Source organism: Theropithecus gelada, chromosome X (assembly GCF_003255815.1).
Source record: "Theropithecus gelada isolate Dixy chromosome X, Tgel_1.0, whole genome shotgun sequence".
Taxonomy (NCBI): Eukaryota; Metazoa; Chordata; class Mammalia; order Primates; family Cercopithecidae; genus Theropithecus; species Theropithecus gelada.
Genome location: NC_037689.1, coordinates 106,634,372 through 106,646,866, shown reverse-complemented (window position 1 = coordinate 106,646,866; position 12,495 = coordinate 106,634,372). Strand labels below are relative to the sequence as shown.

Here is a 12,495-nt window from a genome sequence, read left to right as displayed (position 1 = left end):
AAAGAAAGAGAAAAAGAAAGAATGGGAGAAAGAGAGAGAGCGAAAGAAAAGAAATCTTGCCGCTTCTACCTGTAGTTTCTGAAACACTCACTTTCTCTTGTGGAATTCTCTCTGTTGGAAGCCAGCTGCCATGGAAGGGGAGCAGCCAGCCTTATACTACCATAATGTGAGGAGCCTAAGCCATGTGAAGAGGTACCATGGATGATGAGATGACATGTGAGCTAATGAACACCCAGATGTCAGAGAAGTGCCATCTTAGAAGTAGACCTTTCAGCCCCAAACTCTCCAGCTGGGGCCATGTGAGTTAGAGATAAATGACCCAATCAAGTCATCCCTTAATTCTAGAGCTGCAAAATCTTCAGCAAAATTAAAAGGTTGGTTAAAACCATTAACTTTTGGGGTTGTTTGTTATACAGTAATCTATAACTGGAACTCTCACAGAGGAAAATGTGCAGTGAAAATAGCAAAGTGAGCTTCCTGCAGTCATAGATATTTAATACTCTTCCTTAAGGGATCACATCAATCTAGAAAAGTGTAACATGGGAATTATCTGCCAGAGTCGTATTAGTTTTAATTTCCTTAATCCAAATCAGAGAAAACTTTAAACAAATTACCTGGAAATCCAGAGGCACCTGCTTTTCCTGGAAGCCCTGGTGATCCTGGAGGTCCTATAGAACCAGGTGCTCCAGGGATCCCTGGACTGCCTCTTTCACCTGGGGGTCCTGGAACATCAAGTCCAGGAGGTCCTGGATCCCCCTTCTCTCCTGGTATTCCATGTAAACCTAGTTAATACAATATCAATATTAATCAGTACTGAAGTAGTTTTAAAAGATGTATCTGGTTACATTTCTAGTAAACAAGTGATAGAACCCTGTGTATAACAGACCTAAGAGTGAGTTAGAGATACTTTTGACATCATGCACACAAAATAACTGAACAATCAAGCTTTAGGATTTTCAAGCAGATTGCTCTAAGACAGTGCTTCTCAAATTATTTCTGGCGAAAGGCCAATCTTTTCTTAATTCCTAGTTAATCACGGACTAATATTTTTATAAAATACAATAAAAATTACTAAAACTGAAATAAAAAGCCAAAGATGCAAAATAAAAGCCTACCTTTTTAGTTATTATATTCAACAGATACAATTACACTATCAAATTGCTATAAAAATTTCTAAATGCTTGTTCTCAACGTTTATATTAATCCTATTGTAGACTGATAACAGTTATTCGACGACACTGGTCTATTGACCACACTTAAATTTGCATTGCTCTAATGTATTATAAATTATTAGTACACATTTCTATGAGCTCCCAAAATTATTGATTACTGAATAAGTCACTTAAATTGAACTTTTAAATCATATTTTACCTTTGTTTTGCACATCGTTTTAAAAATACATTAAGCAGCACACCAACAAGGCACAAGTATACATATGTAACAAACCTGCACGTTATGCACATGTACCCTACAACTTACAGTATAATAATAATAAATAAATTTAAAAAAAAAATAAAAATAAAAAATGAAAAAAATAAAAATACATTAATAATACATTACTATTAGTATTTTTTGTCATCTTTTGTTTCTCCAACCAAGACTTTACAGAAAAAAAAATGACACAGCAAAAAATATTTAACCTTAGTAAGTTTCTGTAAGGTTGATTCTCCCCAAAAAGCAAGGTGGTTAAAAAAGAATGTGTTTATGGGAAAAGAATTAAGTTCACACTCCAAAGCCTACCAGCTGTGCAACTTACATGAGTCACTTAACATTGATCCTCATCTGCTAAATGGGGATTATGTCATAACCAATTGGAAACTAGGGGTTGAGCCAGATGATCACTCCAAGTGTCCTTTCAACAATAAGACCTAAATTTATTGTTGAAGACTCACTGGTGATTATTTTTGTAGAGAGTAAGATGCTAGGGTTTTAAGATCTGTTTTATGTCATATTTCAGCATGGCCCTAAACTGACAAAATCCACTTTGAAGATTAGAGAATTACACTCAGTTGGCAAAGTAGTGATGGTTCCAATGCTGCCATTTTATAGCAAAAGACTATAAAAATGAGAGATTTGATATATTTGTGAAAGATGATATGATGCCTAACAGTGAACACGATTATAGCTTTATATGGATCATTATCTATTGTTATATTATAGCTCACAAAGATTTTTAATAGCTGGGTTTTCAATATAAATAATTTATCTTTTGAAACATGCTCCAAGAGAGCAGTTCTATAAAATAAGGAAAATAAACCAAAGACTTAAATCTGGACAAATGTTTGTTTTCCATGTTTAAAGCTTTACTTTAAGATATGGCTTTTGAGGAAGAACTACAGTACCTGGTAGACCTGATGTTCAAGAGGCAGGGAATTACAGTTCAGCAGCAAGTTGAGCCCCCAAGCAGAAGTAAGTTGCAAAAAGATTCGTTAGGTTAGGGGAAAAACAACTAAGCATTTAAAGATTAGAACATAAAACTCTACAAACAGAAGTTATTAGACATTGATTCACTGTTATCTTATATTAGAAATGAGTGAAAAAACTTATTTTAGGCATTTGCTTAGATGTTCATATAGCATATTCTATAAATGAAATGTATTTGTCAATAATGCCAATAAAATATTTACATTCACAAAAGTATTACCTTTTGGTAAAGGTCAGCTTTTCAATTGTTTATCTCTGACTTAATGATTTAATAATCATTTTGGAATTTAAGCTCCTAAAGTTTAGTTCAAATTTAAAACTTAATTTAATTTTATACTACAACAAGTTGGGTATAGATAAATCAATAATTACTAGCCTATGATTATGGAAAAACAGCTTGCATGCACTAGGCAAGGATTTCTTTCTTCATCGTTATCATTAGTAGTAGTAATAGCAGACATTATACTATACTTCCTTCCATAGCATGGATTTTTCCATGAATACTGTCAGGAATACACATCCTGGTAAGATGCAGGATGAAGAAGTCAATATAAATCCCAAAGTTCTGCTAAATTTCCCCACAATAACAAGAATTATATGGATATGTCTACAGATGTGATATAGGGATATATTGATGTTCTAAATTTATTGGCAGCCAAATGGAACCAGTTTATTAAAAAAGGAAAATTTCAAAAACACGTATTATGCGTGAGAACTTTCCATACATACACATACACATTCCCTCCCCCTACCCAAGGGTTTTGTAGCCTCTTAAAGTGTTAGAAAACTATTTTCTCCTTCATCTATGAACATGACATGAATAATTCATAAACAATTCCTAGGGTTTTGCTGTTGTTGTTTTGATTCACATTAGTGGTGATGAATTTTTTTTTTCCTCCTTAGCTGATTTAGCCATACGCTTTGTCCTGAGACTGGACAGGCACTATAACACGTTTGATTCTGGTTATGATATGATCTGTGAACATGAAATAGAGTATATTTAACCGATCTCTAAAAAAATTCAGTAAGACAGTAATTGTGTAGGTAATGGCCAAAGAAAATAACAAGAATCAACAACCTCCATTTCTGCCTGGGTTAGTAGGTCATGAGATGAAAAATATTTTGTTTCTAGTCCTTTGGCAATTTTTCTTTTATTTCCCTGCTATGGAATGCAAAATTGATATTCAAGGGGACCTTAACTTATAAACGTGTTAAATTGTATAGCCTGGTTTGGAAAAGAGAAAGGCAAATAGTAAAAGCTTAATTAAATAATAGAAAACTGGAGTCCAAAGGAAAGCCTGAAAAGCATAATGCAAACATTCTACAATAGAGAGATAAAAGTATATAATATTTTGTATTTTTCCTATTGCAAATTGAAATACAAGTATATTAAATAAGCTTATTACAAAAACATTGATAGTTAAGAGTTTCAGCTATGAAACATAAGTAGGTTTGTCAAGATATAAGTAATAATTTTTCTGATTACCTTGTTATTGAGATTTATGGACATAAATCAGGATTTTTTAAAATGAACTAAGATAATATTCTACTTTGGTGATATAAGTAAAATTTACTTAAAAAGTGAGTATATGTGCCTTGTATAAATATGAAATGTGGTCCATCTCATAGTAAAATGAAAAGTACTGTGATTTGAGAACATTTCTATATTAAGAGTGAATTCAATAAATTTTCATGCTAGTTCCTGTTAATTTCATTTATTTGTTGAACCATATTAATATCTTTAATTCTATGGCTATACATATATTCACAAATAGATGAAGTTAAATTCAGCATTATTACTTTTCTTCCTGCCCATCCTATTTATACTTTATAAATCAATATATCTATATCTATATATTTATATCTATATTCATATTTATATCTATATTATATTTATCTATATATTATATTTATATCTGGTTATAAGTCCTTTGTCAGATATATGATATAACAGAGGGATAGAGAGAGAACATTAGATTAATAAAACATTACAGAGTATCTGGTAAATCTGAAAAAGTGTGACACGTGTTAACATATTTGTATTTTGTTTAGATTCATATTAATGGTGTTCCTCTTTTTATTCTCACTCAGCTGTGACTTAAGAATTCAAAATGCTTCTAAAGGCTCCTGCACTTTTTGGAACTGAAACAAATGACAAAACACCGTATTAGAAGTGGTAAGTTCATTTTATCCACCTCTGTGAAACAGCAGGGGCTGGGCGCAGTGGCTCACACTTGTAATCCCAGCACTTTGGGAGGCCGAGATGGGCAAATCACCCGAGATCAGGTGTTCGAGACCAGCCTGGTCAACATGGTGAAATCCTGTCTCTACTAAAAATACAAAAATTAGTCGGGCGTGGTGGTGCATGCATGTAATCCTGGCTACTCGGGAGGCTGAGTCAGGAGAATCGTTTGAGCCCGGGAGGTGGAGGTTGTAGTGAGCTGAGATCGCACCATTGCACTCCAGCCTGGGCAACAAGAGTGAAACTCTGTCTCAAAAGAAAACAAACAAACAAACAAACAAAAAACAGCAGGTCAAACCTTTAGTAGCCAAACCTAAAAATAAGTGCTTTTTCCTGAAGATCCCTCTGCTATGCTAGTTGGACAGAATGTTTTTTCCATAACTGATAAAGCAGCTATTTTGTAACAGCCTGGTTCAAAGCAACACTCTAAGTTTTGTTAGTTTTAAATCAGTAGTGACATGTCAGAGAACATAAAAGGGTATAATGTGCCATGTAATCAACTGTAAAATAGTACATAAATGAAAGTAACATTTATAGGCTTTTTATATTGTTAACCCGAGTTTCTAAATTTTTAGAATAATAACAAAATATCTACTGTCATTTAAGGTCAGGAAATATATAGCCATTGCTTCAAATAAGTGTATGCACATCTGAACTCTGTATTTAAGCCTTCAGATGTATTCATGTGAATTAAGGAACAATTAAATATTTCATATTTGTTTTAATTTCATAAATTATTATGGTGCTTTGCAATAACATAATGATGGCCCCAAGGTGGCCTTTACTGTACCTACCTAGATTAAGATAATGAGAATTCACATCACCAGACAGCTCAGAATCCAGAAACTCAATATGCTTTCACACAAACTTAGAGGAACCATATGATTTCCTATCTATAGAGGCAAACCCATTAGGTTACGTGTTGACAAAGGACCTTTTTGAGTATCCAATATAAAATATTAAAAGTAAAGATTTGGAGTGCTGATGGATTGCAAGATGATTGCTATTTTGGGGGCAAAAAGGGAAAAAATCTCAACTTACTTATTGAAAAAAAATAAAATGAGAACGCCTAAAATATATTTTTACAGAAAGTTTTGCAGAACTCTAATTCTAGTTCTCATGTGCTAAGAAATGTTAAGAGGTTCCACAAGGGTCTATTAATGCTGCACAGCTACTCAGATCTGAAATGATCAGCACAAGAAGTTTCTAGGCCTCTGCTTCCAAGACTATGTCTAGCTCAACAATTACATATCAATAATAACACACTGCAATTGCATTATTGGAAATCATCAATTTTAGATGAACTCAGAGGGCAAACATCAGGGATTAAAGTAGCTTTTATGCTGTGTCCTGTACTTTTCCACTTTTATAAAATCATACACATAGATACATTGCTTCTTAAGCGCTGTTTCTGGAAGACCGTTTTGTAGGTTTCACTTTATTGGTGAGCTAACCAATGTATATATTATGAGTGCTACAAAATGCACATTTACTCTAATCTTACCAGGTTGACCTATTGGCCCAGGAATCCCTGGTGGTCCTGGTGGTCCCTGAACACCTATTCCTGGCAGCCCAGGAGGTCCCATTGGTCCAGGTTGTCCATTTGGTCCAACATCACCTTTAAGAAACAAATACAGTTTAAATATTAAAAGCAACACCTGAGTCACTAGTCCTTGGGAACCATATCATATTAAGCAAGAATCTTGAAAAATTGGGCATTCATTCAGCAAGAAAAGTACACATAAGTATCCAGAGCAGAGGACAGGGAATTCATTAATAGTTACAACCTTATATTTTAACATACGCTGATCACTACTTCAATACTTAAATCAACTTCACAGAAAAGTACAAAAGATTACAAACCACATATTCCTTCTACTAGTAACTCATTGTGGACAGTTATATATTCATAAGTTTAAAATATATTTTCAAGTTACCTATATTTTAAGATAGATAACCTTCAACATTTTCCTTTTTACTAACTCAGGGCCATGGCTTATAAACATGTTCAAGCTTCTCCCATCATTAGTAAAACATCTCTTTGACATTAGAAACTTCACTGTCCATCTTTCCATCTTCTGACTGTCCCTCTGTCACTCTCACTTTAAACAATTTTTACATGTACTAAAATTCCGCCTTTTTAGTGTACACTTTGATGAGTTTTCACAAAGGTATATAGTCACATAACCACCACTAAAATCAAGACATAGAACATTTTCGTAAACCCAAAAAAGCCCCTGTGTGCTGTGGTCAGCTCATCCCCACATCCCAATTACCTGGCAACCACTGATCTATTTTATGTCTCACAGATTTTTCTTTCCCAGAATGTCATACAAATGCAATCAAATAGTATGTAGCCTTTTGAATATGTCTTCTTTCAATTAATACAATGCATTTGAGATTCATCCATGTTATTATGTGTATCAGTAGTTGCTTTTTGCTGCTGGGTATTAGTCTATCAGATGAATATGCACATTTTGTTAATCTTTTTGCCATTTGAGGTACATTTGGGGTGTTTACAATTATTGGTGATTATGCACTAAGCTGCTGTTAACACTGTTCTACAGGTTTCTATGTGAAGCTTCACATTTTTTATGGGAGTAAAATTGTTGTGTCATGTGCAAAGACAATGTTTAACTATATAAGAAATTGTCAAACTGTTTTTCAAAGTGGCTGCACCATTTTGCATATTAACTAGCAATGTATGAGAGTTCGAGTTACTTTGCATCCTTAGCAGCAGTTTTTGTCAGTTATCCTTTTTGAAAAAAGGCCAATTCTAATATTTATGAAGTGGTATCTCAATGTGGTTTTAACTTGCATTTCCCAGATGATAAATTATACTCAGCATCTTTACATGTGCTTATTTGCCATTCAGGTGTCTTCTTTGGTGAGGTATCTACTCAAATTGTTTGCTCATTTTTCCAACTATATTTTAAAATTTGGCTGTTTGTTTCCTTATTGAGTTTTGAGAGTTCATTATATAATCTGGTTATAAGTCCTTTTTCAGATATATGATATGAAAATACAGTTAATTTTAATAAAGTCCAATATATCCCATTTTTCTTTTATGAACTGTCTTTTTGGTATTCTAACAAGTTTTTGCCTAATATCTGATCACAGAGTTTTCTCTTATGTTTTTTCATCTAAAACAAGGGATGACAAAGTACTTCCCATGGGCTAAATATGACCTATAGGCCTCTTTTTGTGCTGCCGACATGCTAAGAATGGTTTTTACACTTTTAGAGGGTTGTTAAAAAAAGAATATGTGACAGAGACCATAAATGTAGCCCATAAAGACTAAAATATTTACTCTCTAGCTCTTTGCAGAAAAAGTTTGCCTGCTTCTGTTCTACAAGTTTGATAATGTTAGGTTTTGCATTTAGGTCTGTGATCCATGGGGAGCTAAATTTTGTGCAAGGTATGAAGTGCAGGTAGATGCTTGTTATGTTGGTTTGTTTGTTTGTTTTTTTGCATATGGATGTCCAATTGCTTTATGTTTTATCGGCATTTGTTGAAAAGACTTATCTTTCTGTTGAAATTGCCTTAGCAACTTTGTCAAAAATTAAATATGTGGGTGTATTTCTAGACTCTCTATTATGTTACAATGATCTATTTTCCTATATTTCACATATACCACACTATTTTAACTATTGTAGCTTTATTTTAAGTCATAACATCAGGTACTATAAATTGTCCAACTTTGTACTTCTTTCTCAAAATTGTTTTGGCTATTCTAGGTCATTTGTTTTACCATATAAATTTTAGAAGAAAAATTGTGTGTTCTCCTTGAGAATATTTTCAATCTATGGATTGATTTGGAGAAAATTGATATCTTAACATTATCCATGAACACAATATACCATTCCATTTATTTAGGTATCTGATTTCTGTCAACATTGTTTTATAATTTTCCACATACAAAGCCTGCACATTTTTGTTAGATCTATACATACCTAAGCACTTCATGTCATTTGATGCTATTGTAAATTATACTGTTTTTGTTTGATTTTTATTTCTAGTTGTTCACTGATAGTATATAAAAACATAATTTATTTTTTATATATTTGCTTGGCCCTATGATCCTACTAAATTCACCTTTTAGTTCTAGTAATTTTTGTAGATTTATTAGGATTTTCTAAGTATAAATCATGTCATCTATGAATATAGAGAGTTTTTTTCTTGCTTTCCAATCTGTATGCCACTAAACATAATGGATCAAGATTTTGCAAATGTCTTCATCATGCTAAGGAAGTTCCCTTTTATTCCTAATTTTCTGAGACTATTTTTCCAGGAATGAATATTGAAACTTATCAAATAATTTTCAGGATTTATTGAGATTGTAATATAGTTTTTTTTCTTTACTCTGTTGATATAGCAAATTACATTGATTTTTAAGATGTCGAACCAGCCTGTATTCTAAGGATAATCCTTACTTGATTCTTACGTCTATGTTCATGAGAGATAATGGTCTACAGCTTTCTTTCTTTCTTTTTTTTTTTTTTTGAGACGGAGTCTCGCTCTGTGGCCCAGGCTGGAGTGCGGTGGCGCAATCTCGGCTCACTGCAAGCTCCGCCTCCCGGGTTCACGCTATTCTCCTGCCTCAGCTTCCTGAGTAACTGTAGGCACCCACCACCACGCCCGGCTAATTTTTTGTATTTTTAGTAGAGATGGGATTTCACTGTGTTAGCCAGGATGGTCTCGATATCCTGACTTCGTGATCCACCCGCCTCGGCCTCCCAAAGCGCTGGGATTACAGGTGTGAGCCACCGCACCCAGCCCAGCTTTCTTTTCTCATATGTCTTTGCCTGGCTTTGATATCAAAATAATGCTGGCCTCATGTAATGGTTGGAAAGTGATCCCTCCACTTCGATTTTTGGGAAGAGATTGTGTAGAATTGGTGTTATTGCTTCTTTAAATGTTTGTTAGAATTTACCAACGATGCCATCTGGATTTGTAGTTTTCTTTGTTGGTGGGTTTTTAACTACAACTCAATTTTTTATAAAATAGATTCCTGGATTACCTATTTCTTTTTTAGTGAGCTTCAACAATTTATATCTTTCAGGAAATTAGTCTATTTAATCTAAGTTGTCAAATTTATGGGCATGCAGTTGTTTGTCATATTTACTTATAAAGATTTGTTGTTATCATAAATTATATACTTTTCTATCTCTTTCCACATTTCCAAGCACACAATATTTGTCACAATAATACCTTTGGATGTTATTCCTGCTGCCTGGAACACCTTTCCCTTAAGACTAAATTCACCTGTCACCGTCTATATAAAACCTCTCCAGGCACCTTAGGTAAGGCCCTGAACAAAAGTAATATATGAGGTAAAATGAATGCTTCCAAAATCATCTTTTTTTCTCTTTTGCATAATGTGATTCCAATGTTCAACCTTAAGCACATTTTCTTCCTCGTATAGATATATCATGATGAGTATTAGCCTTATTAATTTATTATTGGTCACTACATTGTTTTGAAAGTGTTGCATCAACCTTTCCTACAGTTTAGTAACTGAGTTTTAATACCCAGTCATTGGTGTGTGTTTGGTAGGTGAACTTTTATTGTGATCTGCTTGCTGAGTTTTGAGTGTAGTCTACTGATCCAAAATATTAGTGACACATATTCATAGAAGTTCCCATTGAGATAATCACTTTCATGGTGATGCCACCTAGATTTTCTCACAGTAGAGAGCAATCCCTAAGATCTTCAAGATCAGAAACTATGCATTTCAGTTTCTAGTGATTCAGGTATTTCCTGGCATAGAACATAATAAACGTCTGAAGAATGAAGGAGTTACATGGCAGAATATCCCAAACACTTATTCTTCTAGCCTCTAAAGAACTGTACTCAGGTTTTAATGACTGAGAATTACTCCTGTGAGGATATGGGAATGCCATATCTTAATTTCCTTCCAAAGATTAGGCAAATACCTGTTAAATTCATGTTTAAATAACCTTCAATGCATTTCTTCACTACCACTACCACTGTGTCTCAAGAACATATATAGATAAAATATAGTGAGTGGGTAACTTCCACAGGAAGATTGTTTGCCACATATCATTTCGAATATCTTTATCTGTAATTTTTGTTGTTACAGGTCTACAGCCATGGGAGATAACTGGTGGGAAACACAACTTGTAACTTTGAGTGTTACAGTTTACAGCTGGCCTGAATTGTTTACTCAAAAACAGAAAGGTATTTTTTTAAGAGCTTATCTAAGAAGAGTTTGTATTGGGCTAGTCTGGGGCTTTTGCTGGCAGAATACAATCTAGCCTTGTTAAAATTGGATTGGGCTGTCTTACTGCTTTAATAGAAATCAATCCAACATGTTCCAGAAGCATGGCCCTGTTCAGATTATTCACTAGGAGCCAAAACATTGACCAGGGAAATCAGGTTTCTTGCAAATCAGAAAGGAAAAAAAAATCCAAGTCAGCTTTACTAGTTCTATTCCTTCTCATTACTAGATAACTCAAAATCAAAGGAGTAGAAGAAACAACAGAGAAGTGGGTAAAGGATATTGGCAGTTAACAAGAAAAAAAAACTATGGCCCTTAACACATAAAAGGATGGCAAGTCTCACTCACAGTAAGATACATACAAATTTAAACCACTCTGAGAGTAAAGGCAAAGGATCTAATATAGCCAAAGAAATGTGTGGGTTTTTTTTTTAAGAACAAAGTTGGTGGGTTACATTACCTGACTTCAAGTCTTGCTATAAAGCTACAATAATATAAACAGTGTGGTACTGGCTTAAGGATAGCAAAATAAATAAATAAAACAGGATTGACAGCACAGAAATAGACCAACACATATATTATTATTTGATCTGACACAGATCCCAAAGTAATCCAATAGAGAGGGGGTTATTTTAAACAAATGATGCTGAACAAAAATTATTTGACATGTGTAATAGTTTTAAACATAGAAACTAAAACAATAAAGCTTATAAAATAAAACACAGAATACCTTGGCAACTTTGGGGCAGGCAAATGTTTCTTAGACAAGACACAGAAAATTATAATCATATAAGAAAAAATTGATAAATGAAACTTCAATAAAATTAAAACTTTTATTCATCAAAATACACTAAGGAAATGAACAGGTCAGCCAGCCAGGGCTAAAATGCTCATAAACATATATCTAGGAAAGTGCCAGTATGCAGGATACATAAATAACACTTACAACTTAATAATAAAGTGAGAAACAAACCATTTTTCAAAATGGACAAAATATTTGAACATGTAAATAGCTCACAAGTACATAAGAAAAGAACTCGACATCATTAGTCATCAGGGAAATGTAAATTAAAATCACAATATGATTATTTACACACCTACCAACATTCCAAAATTTGAGAAAATGTGGAACAATGGAAAATTTTAAACCACTTTGGGTTTAAAATTTGAGAAAATGTGGAACAATGGAAATTTTTAAACCACTTTGGTGTAAATTTAAAATGGTATCACCATTTTGGAAAAAGGTCTAGTAGTTTCCAATACAACTAAGCATCCACTTATGATCCAACAAATCTGCTCGTAGTTGTTTATTGAAGCAAAATGAAATCACATATCCATAAAAAAGAATTGTAAAAAATGTCTTGAACAGCTTCACTCATAGGAGCCAAAAACTTGACACAACCCAGGTATCCATGATACAGTCACATAATAAAATACTCAATGATTTCATTGAAAGAAAAGAACTACTGATAAACATGACAACATGGATGGATCTCAAAAACATGCTGAGCGAAAGAAGCCTTAGAAAGAAAGTACATACCATATGATTCCATTTATAAGGAGTTCTAGAACAGGCAAACTAACTTAT

At 33.5% G+C, this 12,495-nt stretch overlaps 1 protein-coding gene across 2 annotated transcripts in view; it reads right to left on the bottom strand.

The window, feature by feature from the left end:
- Positions 1 to 12,495, bottom strand: part of COL4A5 (collagen type IV alpha 5 chain) — a 273,060-nt gene that overhangs the window by 86,582 nt on the left and 173,983 nt on the right. For both annotated transcript variants that reach the window (XM_025373371.1, XM_025373372.1), the window contains exons 30-31: positions 6,171 to 6,284; positions 615 to 782 (exon numbers count right to left, since the gene is read on the bottom strand). In XM_025373371.1, coding sequence (XP_025229156.1) covers positions 615 to 782; positions 6,171 to 6,284 — 282 coding nt within the window. The remainder of the gene's footprint in view (positions 1 to 614; positions 783 to 6,170; positions 6,285 to 12,495) is intronic.